Source organism: Eurytemora carolleeae, unplaced genomic scaffold (assembly GCF_000591075.1).
Source record: "Eurytemora carolleeae unplaced genomic scaffold, Eaff_2.0 scaffold330, whole genome shotgun sequence".
Taxonomy (NCBI): domain Eukaryota; kingdom Metazoa; phylum Arthropoda; class Copepoda; order Calanoida; family Temoridae; genus Eurytemora; species Eurytemora carolleeae.
The window spans coordinates 176,405-201,987 of NW_019396272.1; the positions used below are offsets into that span (position 1 = coordinate 176,405).

The 25,583-nt window shown below is 31.8% G+C and overlaps 1 protein-coding gene across 1 annotated transcript in view; it reads right to left on the minus strand.

Annotated features, from left to right (window-relative positions):
- The window catches only part of LOC111699864 (bromodomain adjacent to zinc finger domain protein 2B), a 50,773-nt gene that overhangs the window by 20,481 nt on the left and 4,709 nt on the right, over positions 1 to 25,583 (minus strand). Inside the window, exons 2-16 of the mRNA XM_023470618.1 lie at positions 20,665 to 20,787; positions 17,609 to 17,764; positions 17,345 to 17,447; positions 15,470 to 15,720; positions 15,285 to 15,294; positions 12,134 to 12,276; positions 9,969 to 10,048; positions 9,245 to 9,337; positions 8,163 to 8,290; positions 6,739 to 6,795; positions 6,290 to 6,357; positions 5,329 to 5,425; positions 4,673 to 4,760; positions 2,277 to 2,404; positions 509 to 593 (exon numbers count right to left, since the gene is read on the minus strand). Coding sequence (XP_023326386.1) covers positions 509 to 593; positions 2,277 to 2,404; positions 4,673 to 4,760; positions 5,329 to 5,425; positions 6,290 to 6,357; positions 6,739 to 6,795; positions 8,163 to 8,290; positions 9,245 to 9,337; positions 9,969 to 10,048; positions 12,134 to 12,276; positions 15,285 to 15,294; positions 15,470 to 15,720; positions 17,345 to 17,447; positions 17,609 to 17,764; positions 20,665 to 20,764 — 1,587 coding nt within the window. The 5' untranslated portion in view covers positions 20,765 to 20,787. The remainder of the gene's footprint in view (positions 1 to 508; positions 594 to 2,276; positions 2,405 to 4,672; positions 4,761 to 5,328; positions 5,426 to 6,289; positions 6,358 to 6,738; positions 6,796 to 8,162; positions 8,291 to 9,244; positions 9,338 to 9,968; positions 10,049 to 12,133; positions 12,277 to 15,284; positions 15,295 to 15,469; positions 15,721 to 17,344; positions 17,448 to 17,608; positions 17,765 to 20,664; positions 20,788 to 25,583) is intronic.

Genomic DNA, 25,583 nt, shown 5'->3' on the forward strand with positions numbered 1-25,583 from the left:
GAACTTTTAATTTAGTACGTTAATTAGATATGTATCTATACTGAATATCAATAATTAAGATTTCAGTTGTTTTCCAACATGAGTCATGACTCATGAGTGAATAAGAGATTTGATACTGTTTTCAAGCAAGAACCTTGTGTTAACTCATTCCTATTATTTGATGCTGTTTTTAAAACAAGAGTCCAGTGTGAACTATTATTTCCTGAGATTTGTTGCTGTTTTCATTCAAGAACCATTTGTGAACTGTTATTTCCTGAGATTTGTTGCTGTTTTCATTCAAGAACCATTTGTGAACTATTATTTCCTGATATGTGTTGCTGTTTTCATTCAAGAACCATTTGTGAACTATTATTTCCTGAGATTTGTTGCTGTTTTCATTCAAGAACCATTTGTGAACTATTTCTACCTGAGATTTGTTGCTGTTTTCATTCAAGAACCATTTGTGAACTATTGCTACCTGAGATGTGGTGCTGTTTTCATTCAAGAACCATTTGTGAACTATTGCTACCTGAGATTTGCCACGTTTTCTTGGTTTCCAACCGTTTTCTCGCCGCAGTCGGTCAATTTCCTCGTTCATCTGGTCATCAGTGTATCTAAAAAAGGAAAAATATTTAAAAGAGGTTTTAAAAAAATAAAAGGCGGATCTCTGATCCCGGTATGGAAAAGATACTAGAATTCATTTGGCGTACCGTCCCATTTCCCTGTGACTATACACATTCTTTTACCGCTTTATTAAATGTGAATTTGAATAGAAGCAGCCTGAAGTCAGACCGTATATGACAAGGCTGGACACGCCAACGGTTGGCCCAGCTCGTATATTCAAATGTACTTCGGCTGTGCGTGTACAGTCAATATGTGTACGGCACTTTCTTTCCTAGCCGCATAAAGGTCGTTCCGGCACTTAATTATATTCCATCATGGGCTGATCAATATAATTATATAAAAAGAAAAGTAAACTTATTTTTTTTGGAAGTAAAAGTTTCAAAACTATTTTAGATTTAAAGTTTTCTTTTTCTTTTCAATAAAATATCATCCTTAAAGGGAGTGTTCGCGAAAAATGAAAGGGGGTGTAGGCTTAACGCGATAAAAAAGCGCTTTTGATCGCCACTAATCTTACTTCTATCTGTTGCGTCTATAAGGAGAAAATTGTTAAAGACGTCTCATACCGAATAACATGGCGTCCATACAAATTGAGAAAATTGCAACATACGACTTAGACCGTAAAAAATCAATTTAATTTCAAACAAATCATTCAGATATATAGTTGATTTTTCATAATATGTTTTAATTGTTATGATCTGAGAGTCACTTATAAAAACGTTTATTCCTGTTTCGAGGATTTTTGGTAATGAAGACGACATTTTCATATTTTCCAGGAATGTTCGAAAACAAGTTGTAAGCTAAATATTATTTTAAAAAATAAAATCAAAACATATTATGAAATATCAAATATATACAAATGTGGCGAAACAGAATCGATGACTATAGGTTTTAATATCTGAATGATTTGTTTGATATTAATTTGATTTTTTTACGGTCTAAGTCGTATGTTCCAACTTCAAAATTTGTATGGACACTACGTTCTTCGGTATGAGACTTCTTTATCAATTTTCTCCTTATAGACGCAACAGATAGAAGTAAGATTAGTAGCGATCAAAAACGCTTTTTTATCGCATTAAGCCTATACCCCCTTTCATTTTTCGCGAACACTCCCTTTAAGTCCAGAATCATATATTGTGTATATCATAAAGTGAAAATAGGACGAAAATCTTGGTTTGAAGAATGTTTTCAATGTAGAGAAATAAATCTTCATTTAGAATATAAAAAATCCATCTGCTCGGAACAGATTTATTTCTTTCATGTTTATATTTATTTAAATTGATTTTGTTTCATTTCATAAATTTTATTTAACAAAAATCTCAAATGTTATGAATGTTTTCAATTTCAAATCCAAAATCGATAAAATTGTTTTTTTTTATGAAAATATTTATTTAAAGCAAATAATAGACCTAAAATTCCAAGCTTTGAGATCTTTAGACCTCATTGTAAATTAGAGGTTCTGGGGAACAAATTAGTCAGTCTTTACTCTTTTTTTAGAACCTACTTTCACTCGTTAAATAAATACTTTTATCATCATTTCTATGAGATTATTTTATTATAGATACTTTAAAGTAAATAAAAAATTAAAATAAAGATTAAAATATGACTGACAATATATCGACACAGACAGGACGTATTTCGTTAGAACAGATCATTTTTATTAGAATATAATTTACCTTTGATATTTTTCCTCCCCCTCTGGATCCGCTGTGCCAGTTGGTTTGAGAAAGTCTCCGACAATGAGTTTAGTACTGAAACTGAAGTGGGTACGCTTAATCTGGGACATCCCTCGCTTCTCAATATACTAAACAAGAAGCAAAATTTAACCAGGGCCCGCCGAACCACAAATGGTTGTTAAAAATGTTTGATTTCTATGATATTTCGTAAAAAAAATTAAGATAAAAAGAAATAAAATATTTATTATAAAGAAACAAAGATCAAAAAGAGAAATAAAAGTTTTCATATAGTCGAGTCAACTCATTAAGATGCTATGAGTATGAAACTATAATTTTGTTAAGTGAAAACTTTACACATTGCTTCAGGGTTTAGAAGTATTTAAATGATTATGAGAAAATATCTACAGAACAACAAGTAGATGTGGGTTAGTAACGTATAACTAAATAGCGTGGCGACATTACAAATTCGATTCGGTCTAAAAAATCAATGCATATCTTTATAGATAGCTGTCTGCGAGGTTATAATGCAAGGAAAGTTAATTGCAGTTGCGTATACTCTGCGTACATACTGAAACCAGTTCTCTCTGGGCGGAATTTGAAAACAAGAATAGATGCATCCGTGTTCGTTTAGTATCCGAGGAGATTAAAAATTTTGATATTTCACATAATAGCTTTCTCTGACCAGAATATTTCATTGATTTTTTTTGTGAAAGATGGATCCCATGTCAGGCTTCGACATCCGTCTTGTGTTTACATTACCGCCCAGAGACAGTACACTGCAGTACAAAATATGCGTACACCTCTGAAATAACGTTCCTTGCATTATAACCTTGGCTGTCTGGATCTCTTCTTTAGTTAATTATGAATACGTTTTTAATCTTTGTTCTGAGATTAGAATTAAAATATGGTAGAAGAGGTATATAGAAAATATAAATCTGAATTGAGGAGAAAAAAGATTTATTGGTTGAAAATATACCATATATGTATATATATCTCATATTTATTGAAGATTCCAAGAAATATTCTCTCTCCCTTCATAAATCAAGAAATATGTGGACTAGGAATATCTTGAAGAATCTGTAAGCGTAGTTTCAATTGTGACCCTCCATTCAAAGATGACAATGCCCGATTCACAACGGTACCCTTGAAAACTTGATCTAATCGTTAATGTGGAAGACAGTTCTAGTTTAAAAATCTGATAATTCCTGCGGTAGAAACACACAATTGAAAATAGTCAGTTTTAAAATTATAAACATTGATCTCTAATTCATACTTTATTTAACAAAGGTTTTAAGGGTACCCTTGTAAACCGGGCATTGCCATCTTTTCATGAAGGTCACTTGAAATTACTCTTTCTTTCCCTTAAAGTGAACACAAAAACTTTAAACTATTTTTATCCAAAGAATGAACTTAACCTAATGTGTATCATCTTATTGTTTATTTACATTTGTTGGGAAAATCTGCAGAAGGCATGCAGAAGCTTTTTTGAATAATTATTTCTTCAAAATAATATAAAATTTAAAACGAATACACTTTTATGGTCTAAACATTTTGTATTCTAAGTCTTTCCTTATAAACAAAGCGAACGTAAATATAGAAAATTTAAACTTTCGAAACAAAGTGGGAGAGACAGCTAATGATACGTGAGCAATACCACAATCATAAATCTCAATATATATCTTTTTCTTAATCTTTAGATATTACAAACTCTAAAACATAAATTAAACTAAATGTTAATTTTACTTTACTGAGAGGACAGTTAGGGATATGGGACATAGCTTGGTTCGTTTCTGAGATTTTGGACTACTAATTAATTTCTGTAAATTTTTTTTGCATATATATCTCACAGGGTCAATATTTGGCAAAGTGTAAGAAAAGCTAATGTTTAAAATTAACAATTTTATAATTTGTAAAATTTTTCAGATTTTTGTGGAACCTATTAATATTGCAACTTTACCTCTACAATCCCTTTAAAACCAAATCTAATAAATCAACCCAATATTCCAAACTAGTTTAAATCCTGTAAATCTTGAATTAAATGCATTTTAAAAAATCATGTTTGCTTACAACACAACCTAACATACAACTATTTAACAGTAACTTGAAAAGTTGAAAGTATAGAGCTGTGCAGTGAGCAACTTAGTTTTTTTTAATAATTTTGCTAACGGTTGATATGTTCACTCAACGAGAAGGCCGCGCCTTAAATTTGTCGTTCGTTTATAAGTTCTTTAAGAAAATTTTGTTAATTTTCACAAACTTCCGTTTTTTAGCCTCACCTCTTAAAAAATAAAATGTTAATAAATGGCTAATTTTAAAATTTTAAAACTAACATAGAATAATTGTACAATCGGTTTCGTTCTTTAGTACATAAAGATTTCTTTTACATAAAAACTTACCCGAATGATATCCGGATACTGTTTAAACCGTTTCCCGCATGGAGCCACATATACTACTTCGCCCCGGATTCCGGATTTACTGAATTCTCTGAAACAAAAAAACTTAATTTTGACGTAGAAACGGGTTGATTTTTATTATTATTACTATTTGATTGTCTAGAGATAAGTTCTCAGCTATGTTTTTATTTCTTTAGTTCCTAATTGATTAATAGCTTATGAACTAATTTGTTTGTAAATAACAATGCCTCAGCATTTATCTATCAATTTATCATCGATACGCTGATAGTTATTGTTAGATTAATAAGTATTTGTAAATTATAACTATAACTTAACAGACTTAATATTGTCAATTTTTAATTTGCTATAAATTCTAATGAAAGTGAACAGCGTTATATTAAAAAAAAAACTCTTTTAATAGCGTATCAGATTGCGTTATTATTGCTATTAACTCTTTAGTCCATAAATATTACTTGGATTGCATGTAAATCTTTTCAACTAACCGTGCATTATTACGTCTAATAAGATAAAGTAAAAATCATTATCTGTTCTATTTGATTTTAACAAAACAAATTAACCTTTATTAGTTATGATTTAGTTATATTTAAAGATGGCGACTACTTTGTCAGCTGTTAAGAGGGTCGTCTTCAAGGTTTTACCTAATGGTTGTTTCTCGTCTCCAACCGTATCTAAGAGGAACCTTGAGTTCGTCTGTATCCGTTACAACCTGACGACCACGCTGTCTTCCATTCGTACCTAGAGAACAAGAACCATTAATATATGAAACACTAGAGAACAAGAACCATTAATATATGAAACACTAGAGAACAAAAAAATATAAATTATGGACTGCCAAAATTCCCTTAAATGGCAGTGAGCTAAATCTTAAAACGGAAGGTGTATACATTGATACATGGATAGCTAGATAGGTAGATAGTTGTATATATGTATAGATAGATTGATTGATTGATAGATAGATAGATAGATAGATAGATAGATAGATAGATAGATAGATAGATAGATAGATAGATAGATAGATAGATAACCTTTTATGAATAAAAGGATAAAAGGAGTTGAGTCTTTGCAACAAACTCAAATTATCTAATTCCAAAATCTTTGCAACCTGATGGTGTTGATCTTTGATATTTCAAACTTTGATTATTTGAACTAATAATATTCATAGTTTGAAATATCAAAGGTCTACGACATTGGGTTGCAAACATTAAGTAATTAGAAAATCAGAGTTTGTGGCAAAGACTCAATTCATTTTAGAATTAATAACAGTATAAAATAAAGGTCTGTAAATAAGTATTGCAAATAAAATACAACAGATTTTGAAGATAAAGAGTTTAAAAAAACATTCAAGGGAGCTGTCAACGTAATCTTAAGTGAGTTTCTTTCAAAAGATTCACAACAGTACCCTGCAAACCTTAATCTAATCAATAATTTAGAAGTTAACTCGCTTTTATCGCTTAAAAGTGTTAAATTCTCATATTTTCTCTGATATTGCACATTTGCCCATATTTTGCAGAGAGACCGCAAATGAAAATAGTGTTTTCAAAAACAAAACGTGGATTGAAAATACCGTTTACTATCCCTTTATATAAGTATATTGCTCACCGTTCGCTTCCTGGTGGTTGGATTCAGTTTCAGAATAATGGTCTTCAGAATCCTTTTCACTAGACAACCTGAAGAAAAAAATTAAATACACGAAGCATATCCCCCCCCCTTTCTAGATCTTATTGTTGCGCTTTTAATTTAATACTTTGCTAAACTGTAGTGTTATCAATAAAAGGCCACAATAAGGAAATACAACGGAGCTGTATTTTAAATTAACAAACTAAAAACAATATTAAATGATGCTAATTTAAAAATAATTAGATCAATTTTTAAAGATTTGAACGTTAAAAACGCAACCTTAACTTTTTATCCTGTAAAATCTACTTTTAACGTTAAAAATTCAAAAACAATATAATTTTTTTTCGTAAAAAAATCTTTTCCATATAGGAAGAAATATTTTATTCAGAAATAATAATTTTCAATCATGAAAATAGATTAATAATGTTTACCTTGTGCTTTGGTCTCCACGAAACATCATATTCAGATCAAAACCTGGAGACCCAGACCTAAATAAATATTGATTAATATTTTAATTACTCCCCTTTATATTTTCAACCAAATGGCGCACACCAATAATATTTCAAACTTAAAATTCTGCAACATCAAATAGCCAAGATTAAATTATGAAAGGTGCAGATTGCAAAGATAGGGGGTTAGATATTGACATTTCAAACTAAGAATAGTCTAAGTTTGAAATATAAAAATGTTTACACCATCTCTTTGCAAAGATATAAGAATTAGAAAATAAGAGTTTCATTTTCCTAACCAAACCTTTCAACTCTTTTTACTTTTTGCAAGAGAGAGAAATTGAACTGGGTTCTTGCATGTTAATAAACATATGGTAGACATGGATACGGTTTAAGGTTTGCACTAAATTCTACTCTATTATTTTCAAATAAAATCTTTTAAAGGGACTATGGACGTTATTTTATAGAGTGGCAAGTCTGATTCACAACAGTATTTCACTGCAAACCAAGATGTGCACGCTCTCACGCTAAAATCAAACAGTATTTTTTCAATTACTTCTTTTAAACGTACGGTAGAAAAAGTATATATGTCTAGGTCTACAAAAAAGTATTAGTAAGTTTGTGAGGTATAACCTGAGGCAATGGCGTTGCGTCACTATAAAGTCGGGGCTTTCTTAAAACTTGATGAACAACTTTAAGAGTTGTTCAGATTTCAGTGATTTCAGTACATACACAATTCATTATGCCCTCTTCTGCAGCATAAATTTAAAAACACTTGTAAAGAGAACAATGAAATAAAATAATCAAATTTTAATTATGTTAAACAAGGATATCTCATAGACATAAAAACTAGAACTAAATTGTTACGTTCAAGTAAAAAACTAGAACTAAATTGTTACGTTCAAGTAAAAAACTAGAACTAAATTGGTACGTTCAAGTAAAAAAAAAACTAGAACTAAATTGTTACGTTCAAGTAAAAAAAACTAGAACTAAATTGTTACGTTCAAGTAAAAAACTAGAACTAAATTGTTGCGCTCAAGTAAAAAAACTAGAACTAAATTGTTCCGTTCAAGTAAAAACTAGAACTAAATTGTTACGTTCAAGTAAAAAACTAGATTAAAATCAGGAATTAAAACTAGAAATTGTGGATAGGAATCCCGAGTTATGTTTTCGCTTTTATATAAATATGTTTGAGGTTAGAGCAGGGTTTGGTTAGTTCTAAACTTATCCAGTTAGTACTATACAGTATACATACATACAGGAGAAACTCAGACTTGAATCTAAGTTTCCGAACCCTGGTAGATGCTAGATACACAACCATAAATCTAAACCAAGAACCAGAACCTCCCTACAGACTGTATCTGTACAACCAGACAACGCTAGGCAATTCAGTTCATTTTACTTACTTCTTGAATATTGGTTCTATAGTTAGTTCTGGGATGTCTCCTCTAGAATGTGCTAGAAGGCTCGCAACTGTGTTCTTTTTCGGTTTTACTGAAGGATTTCCTCGTCCTAGATTTCTCCATTTTCCGTCCTAAAAATATGGACATTTGAAAGGGACTTTCACAGATCAATAATTTGTAAGATATTGTCGTTTTTTCTAACAACAAAAGTGTTAAATTTAAACAATCATTGAAAATAACCAATTTATAAAGAGAAATGATTGAATGTCTTAATCATCAAACAAAGCTTTTAAGGGTACTGTTGTGAATTTGACATGTCACTCTATAAAAAGAGTTTAACTTGAAATTGCGTTTTGAGTCTCTTTGAACAAAATACTTTAAAGACATGTATATTGTAAATGTAAATACAACCTTTTAAAATACAAAAATGTCTCGACATAAAATTCAAATTCAAATTTTAAAATAGCAGGTATCTAATGTCCAGTATTTCTCGAAAGTAAACATCGTAATATCATTTCTCACATTTTAAATAAAAAACATTATTTGAATATCTGATCGAATATTTACGAGGGTTTATAAAATTAAAAATACAAAGTTTAGTTTGTTATGCCCCTTGACCCAAAAATAGTGATTCGGAAAAAAAAGATTTTCTTTAAAAAGTAGAATCAAAAAGGATTAAGTCTTTGCCACAAACTCTGATTTTCTACCCCTTATACCGAATGTTGAATGAATTCTGGTTTGCACCATCAAAGTGCAAAGATATGGGGATTCGAAAATTTGAGTTTTTGGCAAAGGCTCAATTCCTTTATCTGAATTCAGAACCTACCAGACGCGTAATCTATTTTTTTCCCCCTGTTTTAAATAATATTGATCTTTAAATTCTATCTAAAAATTTTTTTAATATTTTTAATATTTTACATTTTTAATATTTTCCTTGAACTGAAGTTGACAAAAACAACTTGTTTTGTTTAAAAATTAAAAGTTAAAAATAAAGTACTTCTTTGATCTTTACTTATTCCAAGAATATATTCATGTTGAAATCTATATGGTGGGGATGACGCGCCCCGAATTTGTTGTAAAATTACCATTTCATCGTCTTCCATCCTTCCTCCCAAAGACTGATCGGCCTGCAACCTGCCCAGGCTTAGTAGCGCCTGCATAGCTGTTAAACTGCTCGGCTAAAAAAGAAACCAGTTGATTCAGGTTTTTGGGGGACGACTGGACTCCATATCTAGTTTTGGGGGAAGACTGGACTCCATATCTAGTTTTGGGGGACGACTGGACTCCAAATCTAATTTTAAATAGTTCATTTAACATCAAACATAGCAATTAACAACATTTCAATTAATAATGAGTTTCAAACTAGTAGTAAAACTATTTGGTTTTAACTACATGAAAAAAAAACAATTATAAGGATACACCACTGGATCTATTTTAAGGATACCACTGGATCTATTTTAGGGATATACCAATGGGTCTATTTTAGGGATATACCACTGGATCTATTTTAGGGATACACCACTGGATCTATTTTAAGGATACTACTGGATATATTTTAAGGATGCACCACTGGATCTACTGCTGATAAATCTGTTAATATTAATGATATACCTGTAGATGTTTATGAAGCTGTGATGCTAGCCACTGCTGATGAATCTGTTAATATTAATGATATACCTGTAGATGTTCATGAAGCTGTGATGCTAGCTACTGCTGATGAATCTGTTAATATTAATGATATACCTGTAGATGTTCATGAAGCTGTGATGCTAGCTACTGCTAATGAATCGGTTAATATTAATGATATACCTGTAGATGTTTATGAAGCTGTGATGCTAACTGCTGCTGACGAATCTGTTCTGCTAGAAATACTCCGCTCAAAGCTTCACCTAGATTATTAAAAATATGATAACAAAAATAAATGTAAAATATTTTTTTTAAGTTTTATTTTCAAATATACAATATATACAAATATTACCCGCCTTACCCAAATATTACTCGCCTTCTACCCAAATATTACCCTCGTTCTACCAAAATATTACCCGCCTTCTACCCAAATATTACCCGCCTTCTACCCAAATATTACCCGCCTTCTACCCAAATATTACTCGCCTTCTACCAAAATATTACCCGCCTTCTACCCAAATATTACTCGCCTTCTACCAAAATATTACCCTCATTCTACCCAAATATTACCCGCCTTCTACCCAAATATTACCCGCCTTCTGCCCAAATATTACCCGCCTTCTACCCAAATATTACTCGCCTTCTACCCAAATATTACCCGCCTGCTACTAAAATATTACCCGCCTTCTACCCAAATATTACCCGCCTTCTACCCAAATATTACTCGCCTTCTACCCAAATATTACCCGCCTTATACCAAAATATTACCCGCTTTCTACCCAAATATTACACGCCTTGTACGCAAACAAAACCCGCCTTCTACCCAAATATTGCCCGATATTTGTATGCTATAAGCTGACAAAAACAGAGAATAGTGTGGGTTGGCCTGTATTCTTGTCCATATAGTCTATATCTATATAATAAAGATCTTCGCTTCTTGTATATATGTGAGATATAGCTCACCAAACGGCTTGACCGAATTGACTAAAACTATTTGAGGGAACCCATTGAGTAACATAAATTTAAAAAATTCAACATTTATTTTTTTTAATTAAATTTATTTAACTCCACGGGCAACGCCGGGCACTTCAGCTAGTAGTTTTTATTTTAACATGTACTTTAAACAGTATATAATATAATATATATATTATATAGTATATATAATATTGTATATATATTATACAATATACAACAATGCAGTCTTTTATCAACATTGCTTCAGGCAAAACCAAGGCCAAACAATCTTTCAGGGAGGATTTTTATTGTATATTTCGAGTGTGTAGGACAAATTTTGCAGGAAAACATTGCCAGGGGGGGAGGGGCTCAGTGCCCCCCGTTAAAACTTCTAGGAAAGAATAAATGTATCCTAAAATTATTATCGAATCATCCCATAGTAGATCCTTGTTTAAAGGGACTGTGAGCGTAATATTCAGGTGACCCTCCATACAAAGATGACAATGCTTGATTCACAGCGTGAGCTTCTGTATTGCATGTATTTTTGTATTAAAATGTTCTGTAAAGATTGAACAATAAGGAAGAAAGCTTTTATATATGATAGAAGAATGAAAATGAGATTTATCTAGCGAGAAAAAAAGAATGTTTTCGACGCATTTATTCTCTCTGCAGAGAAATACTTTCTAACAAATTGTTCCCAAAAAGTAATCTTTTAAAAATTAAACTGAAAGGGGCTGACAGCAAAAGTCCAAGTAAACTTTCAAGCAAAGATGACAATGTACGATTCACAACGGCACCCTTGAAACCTTTATCTGATAATTTCTGGGTTTAAAAGTGTTCAATTCTGATAAATTATTTATGGTTTCTTGCAGTAGAAATGCGCAAGTCGCTTTTGTAGTAAAACCACAATTTTTAAAATAATAAGCAAGGATATATAATTTAAACTTAATCAGACAAAGCTGTTCAGGGTACTGTTGTGAATCGGAAATTGTCATCTTTACGTAAAGGGCCAATCGAATTTACGCTTGAAGTCCCTTTAAGTTTAAACATTGTGTATTTTGAAGAACTCATGTCGACGTATGAATAAATATCGAATAAAAAGAAATCCTTATCAATTTAATTCAGAACATAATATTGATAAAGAATTCAACTCTTAACTTTTACAATTTTCCTACAAAATGTTTAACTTTAACTCTCAATTCGGACAAATAACACCGTGAACCAGAGAACATGCTTGTCGTCTTCTATTTTATTTTAATTATGAAATGTCGCTGAAGGTTTCGTTGGCTATAGTTGCAACAATTGTTAACTACAAAATGCTTGAAGACTGTGTACGCATTATTTTAACTTACACTCCATTAAAACAAAATTAAAATGAAGCGTTTCTAACTTACTTGCGTAGTAATCGGATTTATCTGGAGATTGTTCAGATTTCATTGAAAGGTTTAGAGGTGTCTCTCCCCCCCTCTCTCCTCCACCTCCCCTCTCATCGTCATCGGCATTCGTTTGTTTACTCTTCAGATCTAGTGCTCCGTTCCTAAATTATTATCCTGATTAAATAATTAAGGGACGCGTTATTTTAGCAGTTCACAAGGCACATTAAATCAGTAGAAATGATTCATTGGAGGTACTGTCCCATTCTGCTAGGGTGTATGTATTCTATAATAATTCTAGTTTTCAGTGCCTATATACTTCAAGATGTCATCCAAACTGCACCCCCCCCCCCCATTATAATAATAATAATAATAATAATGATCTAACAGATAAAAACACTTTGAAGGGGTGAAGGTGAAGGATAAGAAGAAATGGTGAAGGGGGTTTAAAGGGGGAAGATGTTGAGGAGAATCTTGTTTTGGAACTAGTTTTCTAAACCTGTGATTCATGTTTAAGAATTTTATAAAGTCTTCAACATTAAGTTCTGTTTTGCGAGAGAAAATGTTAAGAGTGAGAATATTAGAGTAAATAGTGAGAATTCATGATAATATCTGGACACACACACAGGAATATTAGGACAGAAACACAAGAATATTAGGACACAAACACAAGAATATCCGGACACAAACACAAGAATATCCGGACACAAACACAAGAATATCCGGACACAAACACAAGAATATCCGGACACAAACACAGGAATATCCGGACACAAACACAGGAATATCCGGACACAAACACAAGAATATCCGGACACAAATACAGGAATATCCGGACACAAAAACAATAATATGCGGACACAAACACATGAATATTCTTACAAAAACACAAGAATATCCGGGCACAAACACAGGAATTTCCGGAACAAACACATGAATATCCGCACACAAACACAAGAATATCCGGACACAAACACAGGAATATCCGGACACAAACACAGGAATATTCGGACACAAACACAAGAATATCCGGACACAAACACAGGAATATCCTGACACAAACACATGAATATCCGCACACAAACACAAGAATATCCGGACACAAACACAGGAATATCCGGACACAAACACAAGAATATTCGGACACAAACACAAGAATATTCGGACACAAACACAGGAATATTCAGACACAAACACAAGAATATCCGGACACAAACACAAGAATATTCGGACACAAACACAGGAATATCCGGACAAACACAAGAATATCCGGACACAAACACAGGAATATCCGGACACATACACAGGAATATTCAGACACAAACACAAGAATATCCGGACAAACACAAGAATATTCGGACACAAACACAAGAAAATCCGGACACAAACACATGAATATTCGGACACAAACAAAGGAATATCCGGACACAAACACAAGAATATCCGCACACAAACACAGGCATATCCGGACAAAAACACAAGAATATCCGCACACAAACACAGGAATATCCGCACACAAACACAGGAATATCCGGACACAAACACAGGAATATCAGGACACAAACACAGGAATATTAGGACACAAACACAATAATATTCGGAAACAAACACAAGAATATCTGGACACACACACAGGAATACAGAATAGCGAACACACATTCATTCGAAATTTAAAGTGACTCTAAGCGTAATTTCAAGTCACCCTTCATAAAAAGATGGCAATACCCGATTCACAATGGTACCCTTGAAACCTTAATTTGATCAATAATGTTGACGATGTTGTCGTTTTCCTAGGTTTAAAAGTGTTTAGTTATGATAATTCCTATATGTTTTCCTGCTGTAGAAATGCGTCAGCGTAAGTCACTTTTGTAGTGAAACCACAATTGAAAATTATCAGTTTTCAAAATCATAAACTTTTATATATAATCCATACTTGATCAGACAAAACTTTTAAGGGTACCGCGGTGAATCGAACACTGCCATCTTTACATTAAAGATCACATGAAACTACGCTTACAATCCCTTTAATCTGATTTATTAGTAGAAATGAAAAAAATATAAGAAACTAATCTTAGATCATAAAAAAAAAATGTCATAGCCCATGNCCCCCCCACCCTGTCCCTATATGCCCTAACATTTTGAATCCTAAATACATTTGCACATAGCTGAGTAGTTTTAGCTGCAGTAGTGCTATATAGAGAATATACTGCAGAACTTTAAACTAGAGATTTTCTCTCTGAGCCATCCTTCATTTAAAACTTAACCTAACCTTTAATAGATCAATAAAAATATAACAAACGGATTGGTTATTTGCCACAAACTCTGATATTCTAATCACTATATCTGTGCAACCTTATATCGCAGACCTTTGATATTTCAAACTATGAATATGTGATCAAAAAATCTAAATTTTAAATATCAAATGTTGAAAAGAATTAGGGATTAGAGTTTGTGGCAATTACTCAATTTTTTTTACCCTGACAGAAGACGTTAAATCAAAATGATTATTTAGCAAAAGTCATTAAACGATTTTTCCTAATTGTTTTATTGTTATTTTTGGTAATATTTCCTAATTTTTTATATTGTTATTTTTGGTAATATTTCCTAATTGTTTTTATTGTTCTTTTTGGTAATATCTCCTAATTGTTTATATTGTTCTTTTTGGTAATATTTCCTAATTGTTTATATTGTTTTTTTGGTCATATTTCCTAATTGTTTATTTTGTTCTTTTTGGTAATATCTCTCCGGCCCGTCGCGTCTGCAAGCAGGCATTTAGCAAAATTTCAGAAAATATGTTTTTCATTAGTTCAAGACGAAGCTTTTTATTTTTAAGCTTTGTCGATTCTAAGAAAACCTTTCATTAATGAAAAATGACAAATCCTTAGATATTCTTTACTCAATACAAATCAATATACATATCAAACCTAAAATGTCGGGAATGTCATACCCAGTCAATTTTTATGTGTAGGGGGGCCGTGAGGGATGAGGGGGGATATAAGATATATAAAGGTTTCTGCATAGTAAACAGAGCAGTATATATATATATAATATATATATTATATGCATAGATTAGAACTGGAAGATTGGAAAGTAAAAGGAAACATGATTGATTATTCAGAAGAGGAATACAACAAAGATTCTTTTACAAAACTTAAACAAATCCCCCTTCCACCTCTCACATACTGTAAACATACTATATAGATGGACATTACCGATTAACAACAGTACCCTTAAGCAAGTGCAGAAATAATTGACAATATCTTCCAAAATTAAAAAGATCAAGTTTATTGGGTACCGTTTTGTGAATTGGGCATGCCCGACAGTCCCTTTATATTGTTCCAAATCTTGAAACCTTACCTATAGTAAGACCGGTAGGGAGGGAGAGTAAAGGATTCGAATATAAACTATCCGTTGAACCCTTCCTTCCTCTCAATATTTCAGTATCAGCAGGTAGTTTAATATTCTCCATTGCACTAGTAGGCGTGGCTAAGGACCGGGGCGGGTCCTTCCTAGGGTTGTGAGATATAGCTCCGAACCCACCCATACCCTGGAGAGCCTGGAGTCTGCTTAGGTACTCTAGGTTCTCATCCGTCTTCTCCCCCTGCAACCTGAACACAAATAGGATTAAATATCAGAATAAAATTGTACTCTCCAATTAAGATTTTTCTAAGTGGTGTTAGAATCACGGAAAATATTAAAGTGATTTCCAATCCCATCTGAAGCTCAGCTTCAGTGTCTGGACTTAACATTTATATTTCCACGTGTAAACTTGATATCCGCAGTGTAAACTTGATATCCGCAGTGTAAACTTGATATCCACTGTGTAAACTTGATATCCACTGTGTAAACTTGATACTCACGGTGTAAATTTGATATCTACTGTGTAAACTTGATATCTACTGTGTAAACTTGATATCTACTGTGTAAACTTGATACCTACTGTGTAAACTTAATATCTACTGTGTAAACTTGATATCCACAGTGTAAACTTGATATCTACTGTGTAAACATGATATCCACTGTGTAAACTTGATATCCACTGTGTAAACTTGATATCTACTGTGTAAACTTGATATCCACAGTGTAAACTTGATATCCACAGTGTAAACTTGATATCCACAGTGTAAACTTGATATCCACAGTGTAAACTTGATATCCACAGTGTAAACTTGATATCCACAGTGTAAACTTGATATCCACAGTGTAAACTTGATATCCACAGTGTAAACTTGATATCCACTGTGTAAACTTGATATCCACAGTTTAAACTTGATATCCACAGAGTAAACTTTAATAAAGAAAGTTTACTCCACTAAGTGATAGTTTATAAAAAAGATAATTAGCGTCAAGTTGAACTTTTGAGGGGGACTGAGCGCTGCAGCTCCTGATTAGAGATACAAAAGTATCAACCTTATGTTAATTTTTTCTCAGCCTTGGATTTCGATCCGAAACCAGTCAAAGATACTGGTTTACCCACAAAGAAACTCTGGAAACTTTTTTTTTAAAAATCTGATATATAAATTTGTTCTTTCCTCTCAGATAAAGTCTATCAATGTTAAACAAAATGACTTGACAAAGAAACGTCCAAGTTAGTATCTGCAGTTTCCATACAATCGAACTGGAATTTTTATCTTTTGTGGGTAACCTTTTATTATAAAGAAATAAATAAACGAAATTGTTTTTGTTTTTTAACTTTTATTTTATTCTGTTTGCTGTATCAACTTTTATTTAAAAATTCAAAGAATAATATTATAAAGAGGAAGACAGAAAAATTACTATCTAATCACTATAGCGCCTTTATGCGACCGATTTTAAGTTTGTAATGTATTTTAGAATGAAAAATAAGAAATGTTGTGGAGTGTTTAAACTATATATGTTCATGTGGGGGTGGGCCAGGGGGGGGGGTAACAAGAGAGGATTGAATATCAAAGTAAAATAGATTCTTTACTTGATTTTCAGCATATATCAAGTTTATTTGATGCCGCCGACTTATCGACCTTATATCCCAAACGTAAGGAAAAAAACTTGTTCGGTTGCAATTAAAGGTATTTAAAAATTAAAAATAAATTTAAAAATCATTTATGTTAAAGAACAACGAAAAAATAAAACAAAATTCCAGTAATTTTAGAGAAAAATCACTTTTGTTTGAAAAATGTAAAACCATGAATAATAAAAAAATAAGAATAATGATAATGATACTGATAATGATAATTACAATGATAATAATAATACCTTGATAAATAATCCATAGGAGATGAGTCCCTAGCTGCTGCCTGTATTCTTGAAAGATAATCTTGGGTAGCCAGCTGACTAGCCATACTCCACCATGCTGCACCTATGGGAATAATGATAATGATAATGATAATGATAATGATAATGATAATGATAATGATAATGATAATACACAAATAATCTAAACAATTTTTTTTTAAACACAAAACAATCATTGGAAAAATCTTGAACGAAAAAGAAAAATCATGATTATGTAAAACTTACTTGCAGGGTTCAAGCCTAGACTCTGAGCCTGCGAGGCTGCAACCCCTAGGGTGGAGGACGGAGGTAGTGGAGAGGATGAAGGTGAGGAGGCTGTAGAGACTGTTAAACCAGGATATCCTCCGTACCCTCCGTACATTCCGCTCATACCGTACAGTGCTGAAACAAGTACAGTTAGTACAGACCTGAGATTCTAAATGTATTTGTAAATACCGAACATCCTTAAGCTTGAGTCTTGCTGACTCCCGGTTCTCTGGAATTGAGTCTAATGCTCTGTTTACCTTAATATGAAGGCATCTAATTGGTTGTACAGAATTATAATTCGGCCAATGATAAATGGGCGTTCAAATCCTTAGATTTGTAAAGAAATTGAGTTTTTCGAGTCTTCACCACAACTTAAAATTTTCTAATCCTTATTTTTTGCAACCTGATAGTGCAAACCTTAGAATTGTCATACTTAGATTATTTGATCCAACAGAATTCATATTTCAAAATATCTAAGGTCTACGACACTGGGTTGCTAAGATAAAGACAATTTTAGTTTGTGGCATGAACTCAGTCAGGAAATTTCAGCTTTGAACCGATTGTTTTTAACTAAACCCGAGTCTAGCTAAAACTAGCTCGGTTATCTCCCCCCGGTCATCAAATGTCTAAAGAGAGGTGAAATCTCCTCGGAAAATTAGGAAAAATATCGAATATTTTTAAGAAACATTCATCTTCAGTAAACATGAAATATTGAACATCTGTCACAAAATGTAGATCAAAAGCTGAACCTTTTTAATTATACGGCAGAAAGCTCAACGTAGCTTCGTTGTAAAATGAATGTTTATTTCGCCGCAAACTCTTATTTTCAAATCTTTCCTAGCTTACGGTTTAAACCTTTGATATTTCAAGCTTTAACTATTTAATCTAGCAGAATAAATAGTTTGAAATATCATGTGCAACGTAGAGCGTTACAGGAGTTTATCCTGTATACGTCTCTGTTTTCTTTCCAGGGAGGGGGGGAGCTCAGTGCCCGTTTTAGGACCTTAAACTATGAATTTTAGGGATGCCCAGAGGGCCGGGAGGGAGGGGGTGGCTGAGCTCCATTGTCCCCTCTTTATGCACATACAAGTGCAGCATCAGTTTGTAAAGATAAAAATCTTTCGGGAGAGCCCTAAAGGCATTTAATTTTATTAAATAAAGGATCTTTAAAAACAAAAGAAATGTTTTAACATTTTGAAAAATTAAAAAATCAATCTTCGGTGTGAATTAAAAACTGGAGAGGTAATGTGGTGACATTATGTAAACAGTTAAACTAATTTCGCATGAAATTAACTTCTTCCTCATGTTGAGCTTGTAGTCATCACACATTTTTTTGAGGAAAATATATTTTTTTTATGTCAGAGCATGACATTTTGGAAATCTCGCCTTTAAAAAAAATACTTTGAAGGCTTGCTTTTAATCATAAATACGTAAAAATGAGTTAATGAAAACGGCTTCGAATTTTAAAAAAGATGGTTTCATTTAAAATGTTAAAAACTTCTAGATGACAATTCCTTTCTTCAAGAAATCGAAAAGATAGATAAAGATATTATAATTCTCAATCCAAGATCTAGAAAAAAATGGAAGATAATTTTTTTCTTTATCTCTTCAGACCAACGTTCGATTTACTTTCTGCAATATCGAATTAATCATCTTTACTTTTTTAAATTCATTTTTTAACTTCAATCTCCCCCCCCCTCCCCCGTTGCCACATCGTTTTGTCGGGTTCCCTTTAAAGAGAATTAGAAGAGAAGGTTCCACTTTTAGAAATATACACTATAAGGTTGCTCTGGAAAAAGATTAAATGGAATTCTTAGAAGAAAAAATAATCATCTTATTAAGAAAGGCAGTTCATGAGAAAAAAAATTTAAAATCTAAAAACGAAATATGGAATCAATAATTCTCAGTGAACAATTTCATGTGGGGGAAATGTAAATAACGCGTTACACTATCACAGTTGAAGAATTTTTGGTCTTATTGATTGAGCTGAACTGCGTTTACAAAGTTGAAACAAATCTGTTTTGCTTGGCACAGCGGACAAGAGAATTGGTTCAACTAAGTTTATGCGATTCAAATACTTTTCATTAGATCTTACCCTAGGATCCATAAAACTGTGGAATAAAAAGATAACTAAATATAGACTCAAATTATAATTCTAACAAGTCCAATGAACATGAAACTTACGCAGTGTACACTAAGACCAAGATCACTTAAAGGGACTGTCAAAATTATACCAAAACGAATATATGTATATATAAAATTCGTAGTATTAAACAGATCATATTCAACAAATACGCAACCAATCTGAAAACGACGATATCCCAGAGGAGTCTTAGAAACTCAGGTGTGCTCCTATTATTATTTGAATTTAATCATTTTTAAATTTTAATAGATATAATTGTATAATTGATAATATTATTTATACGTCCGGACCACGTCACCAGCACCAGTATTATTGTCACGTGCCTCCGTCTGGATCACGTGACCAGTATACTGCACTGGCATTGGAGGGAGTTCTGGTCACGTGATACGAGTGTACATCTTACATATAAACGTTTTGGTATAATTTTTAAACAGTTGTATGCCAATTTCTCGAGACAGGAACATCAGATAGATGTATTATAGGTATCGTTAAACTCCTTAGATTCTCAGGTTTAAGCCTATACCCCTTTAATTTTTCCCTTACAATCCCTTTAATAAACTGAATTCAAACTTTCAATGACATCAAATACAAATAATATTGCTTTTTTTACAGTGTTAAAGGTAACATTGTAGATGAATAAACAAAAGCTATAAGAAATGTTCCCAAGCTTTCAGACCTTCTTGGCCTGAGAACAAACAAATAAATCATAAATGTATCTTTATTCTAATCTGAAGAAACATGATAAAATTATCCATAATATTCAGGGGCATATATGTATTTTAAAAATATTTTTTTACTTCATATTGCCCTGCCACCCCCCCCCCCTGCTGGTCAAAATCTTTAACAACACGCCTGTTCGTTTTTATTCATTATTTCCACTTAAAATACTTACACAACAGAGCTTGTGGATCAAATTGGTTGGGTTGGGCTGCTCCGCCCCCAGCTGCTCCGCCTCCGGCTGCCCCGCCCTCTTCTCGCCCTGTATCAGCCATGTCTGACTAATAAAGTTCACATTCTGAAAAATATTTAAAATTAGAAAAAAATGGTTTAATCGCGTTTAAGACTGGAAGCAGTTGGGCTGCATAAACCTAATTTATCTACAGCAACAGCAACCCAGATTCACATAACAATATTTCCCTTTATTTCCTGTAATGCCATTTTAATTCATAAAGATTTCAATAATATTCGATGTCTATAACATGGATTTCATAATAGGTTAAATATCGAAAAATTTGAAAGGTATAAATTAAACCTACGAATAAATCAATGTTCTCTCATATTCTCCAGTCCCCCCCCCGGGTCTCCTTGTCCTTTTCAGAATAGTTCTTTGTCATCAGTTTAACCATATGCCAGGTTAGAAACTTGGATCAGGCAACTTTTTTCCCTTTGACTCGCTTTAAAAAAAACCTTAGTCAAAATTTTATATACCCCCCCCCCCCCCCCCCACGTTATTCACTGTTTGAAAAACCTTGCAGTAGTGTTTTATCAATAATAAAACTCAAAATTATTACAATTTTATCTATACTCAGATAAATGTCTAACTAGTATACCCTTCCGATTAAAAAAAATCTAGGGTTTTAAAGGAATTGGTTTTCCAATCCCAATATTTTTGCAAATAAATTTCGTCGTCCTTAGATATTTTAAACTTAAGACTATTTGATCTAACAGAATTCATAGTTTGAGGCCTCATGACGACCCTATAAAGATTTAGGTATTAATTGTGGCAAAAACTCAGTTCAGTTACGTTGATATTCATCTTTAAAAAATGTGTTGAAGAAAACGAGTATATCTAATTAAAAGACGCAAATCATTTTAAATTATTCTAAAACCAGTTTCATAATTATTCTTTGTTCAATTCATAATTTACGAATCATGTACAACACTGCATGCACAGTGTTTTCTGAAAATATCAAGAATACAATAGAATTTGGAATGCCATGTTTAAAATTTTTAGAGATAAGCGGGAAAAAAAATTGTCATGCTATTTTTTTTAATAACAATTTTTTTTAATTAAAATTTTATAAAAAATGTAAAAAATACAATAGAAAAATGTACAAATTAAGTTAAACTTTTGAGAAAAAAAAATACTTTTTGCAAACACAAAATTTTTTGTCTTTTAATTAATCGCAAAAATACTAAAATCTAAAGTATAAATAAATTTCGTGTCCTTATGTAAAATTTCAAATTTCTATAACAAATTATATTTTATAAAAATCGTAGTTAAATCAACTCCGGCTCAGATACATAATAATAATATAATACATTATAAGTATGAAAGGTTATTGTGTACACAGTAGTGTACCCTAATAAGTGATAAGGCCTGAGCCTAAAACAATTCAAATCCTTTCCTTCCAAAATTTAGCCGCGCCATTTTGTTCCGTAACTTTTAAAAATCGATATAGGTTAGACTAGGACACATAAATCTCACTAGAAGGGGGGAAATCAATTATTGTACTGCATGGTTTTGACTAATACAGTCAAAATGTAAACTGTACTTGCTCTGGCTGCCAAGAAGTCCAATACTTCAAATGAACAAGAGTGGTAAAACAGTAAAACATGAAAAATAATGAAGGCAATAAAATATTTTAAAAACTACGAAACCAAGAGTTTTCGCCAAAAAAATCGAAATTTCTCATCCCTCTAATTTTGCACCTTGATGGTGTACACCTTTGATATTTCAAACTAAGATTATCTGAAGTTTTAGAATTCATTGTTCAAAATATCGACATCAGAGCTTTTGGCAAGAATTAATTTCCAATTCAAAAAACGGATTCTAGGAAATTTTCTTAAATACCCATGCAAACCTAAGACACTTTAATAAACCTTCATATATAGCTGTATTTTAAAAATCTTCATGTCGACATTAAAGTCTCATGCTGTGTGAGTAGCCCTGTATCAGAAATATTACAGCAATCGCATCCAAGGAATTTCCGGTGTAAAAATTTTTGAAATAATAAGATTTCTTTTTCAAACATTTTGAATTTTAAATTTTAAATTTTTAGACAAAATTTTTAATACAATTAAATATTTGAAATATTGGAGAAAATTTTAAAATGTTAAAAGAAATTTAATTAAAATAAACTTTTGTAGATTTCATGTTCTTTTATAAGGTCGGTCACGTCTGTAAGACGTGGGAGGGGGGGTGGTTAAGTAGATAAAAAATTTTACATTAGATAGTTGAAACCAATACATATCTATTTGAAAATACCATCTATATTATTCAAAAATTACTCTTATACTTCCTTGCATGGTTTCTCAGTTAAATCATTAGAAAAGAGTTTAATGAATAATACTAAAGAGAATACTAACTTAATATCGATGTGAAAGTAAATGAAAATAATGGAAATATTAAATCGTAAAATTAAAGAGTTTCAAATTTAACAAATTACTGAAAATGCGCAAAACATTTTTCATTTGAATAACCACAATTTTAGTAAAGATCATTTATTTTTCTGGGTGTTAACAAAGGTAGAAGAATGGCTTAAACTTTTTGGTATTTAGGCGTTTTGCATTCACTCAGTGTAAATTAAGAAAGGAATAAAAACTATGTTCCTTTAGAAATTTGGTTCTGAGAAAAGGAAGAGAGAGAGAGAGGGGTTTGGATTGTAGATAATATAGAAACCACAGAGAGGGATTCAGACCAGACCCTGCTCCAGGATACAGATAGAACAGGGTATAGATAAATAGATAGATAGACAACAGTTCAAACAAATATTTGAAATTTTGATCATTCATAAACCTTCCCTGGGCTCCCTAGATGTCCCACACAAAATTTGGGCCCGATCGGTTCAGCCGTTTGGACGTTTATTGGATACAAACAAACAGACAGACAGACAGACAGACAGACAAGCCAAATTTATATATAGATTCTTATCAAAAGTTCAAAACTAATTTCTACCCCTTCCCCTTAAAATGTTTGAAACCATTTTTACCATAAAAATATTATCGAATTTTCCGCAAACTCAAATGTTCTCTTTGCAACCTGATTGTGGACATTTTTGATATTTTAAACTTAAATCATTTGTTCCAACAGACTTAATAGTTTACAATATCTAAGGACTATGACATTTGACAGATATAGAGATTAGAAAATCCAAATGTGCGGGAAAGACTCAATTCCTTTACATTTTCAATATTAAAATATTTCAAGTTATCCTCCATGCAAAGATAGCATTGGCAGATTTAGAACGATAGCCTTGCAAATCAAATTCTGATAAATAAAAATCTTAACTCTAAAAATGTTTAATTCTGCTATTTTAACAATTATTTCTTATAAGTAAGAAATGCGCAAGTCACTTTAGCAGAAAAATGACGATTAAAAAATAAAAAATTTAATTTTTTTAAATGGACTGAAGGGTGACTTAATGCTAATAGTTCCTTTAGGTAGTGTTTACAGGACTTTAAGCTTATCTTACCTTAAATACAATGAATCTGCATCATACTTGCGAACATACAGAGTAGGGCTTGGAATGCTAATAGTTCCTTTAATGCTAATAGTTCCTTTAGGTAGTGTTTACAGGACTTTAAGCTTATCTTACCTTAAATACAATGAATCTGCATCATACTTGCGAACATACAGAGTAGGGCTTAGGAATGCAGTGTAGAATATAATTATTCAAGTCTAGAGGTTTGACAGGAGGAGGGGGGGGGGCGTGAAAATATCATATTTTGCATTGACGTGCTTCAATTGAAAACTATTCTTTGTACAAAGAGCCGTTATTAGTTTTGACGAATTTTATTTCATTTTTAGTATTTCCCATTTTGATAATTATTTTCAAATTTTATAATTTTAACAGAATTTTTTTAATAAATCATTACTCAAGATGTATAAAGGAGGGGAGGGGAAGGGGATGATGGTAGCCCCCCCCTCCCTTGATTTTTTTGCTTTTAATGTTTAAAGCTAACTTAAAAAGATTAGAAAACGTGACAATCCATATCTAAAACTGGAATTCCTATGATAATACAAATACAGTAATGTTTGATTTGCTTTTTACATAAACTATTTCAAATCAAGTTTGCATTATTTTGCATTATTTTGCTTTATTTTGCTTTATTTTGCATTATTTTGCATTATTTTGCTTTATTTTGCTTTATTTTGCATTATTTTGCTTTATTTTGCATTATTTTGCATTATTTTGCATTATTTTGCATTATTTTGCATTATTTTGCATTATTTTGCATTATTTTGCATTATTTTGCATTATTTTGCATTATTTTGCATTATTTTGCATTATTTTGCATTATTTTGCATTATTTTGCATTATTTTGCATTATTTTGCATTATTTTGCATTATTTTGCATTATTTTGCATTATTTTGCATTATTTTGCATTATTTTGCATTATTTTGCATTATTTTGCATTATTTTGCATTATTTTGCATTATTTTGCATTATTTTGCATTATTTTGCATTATTTTGCATTATTTTGCATTANGCTGCATTGATGAAAACCCAGGGTAATTGCCGGATAAGGTAAGGACGGGCGATGGGGTCTAGAAGTTTAAAACTAAATCTAAAATGGATTTTTATAATTTAACGGGACTAAGCTTAGTTCTATAAATTTGAAAACATTTATCTCACTTTCTGTGACGTTATGAAATCATGGTGCTCCGTAACCTTCTTATCAGACGTGGGACTGTAAAAGCGTCAATAATATAATAAATGAACATAAAACTGATGTATCTAAAGTATACACAATGGGGTAAAAATACAAACCCTTTAAAACGTTGGACTATGAGACAATTTCCCAATTAGAATAGTTTAGAATAGTTTAGAATAGTTTAGAATAGTTTAGAATAGTTTAGAATAGTT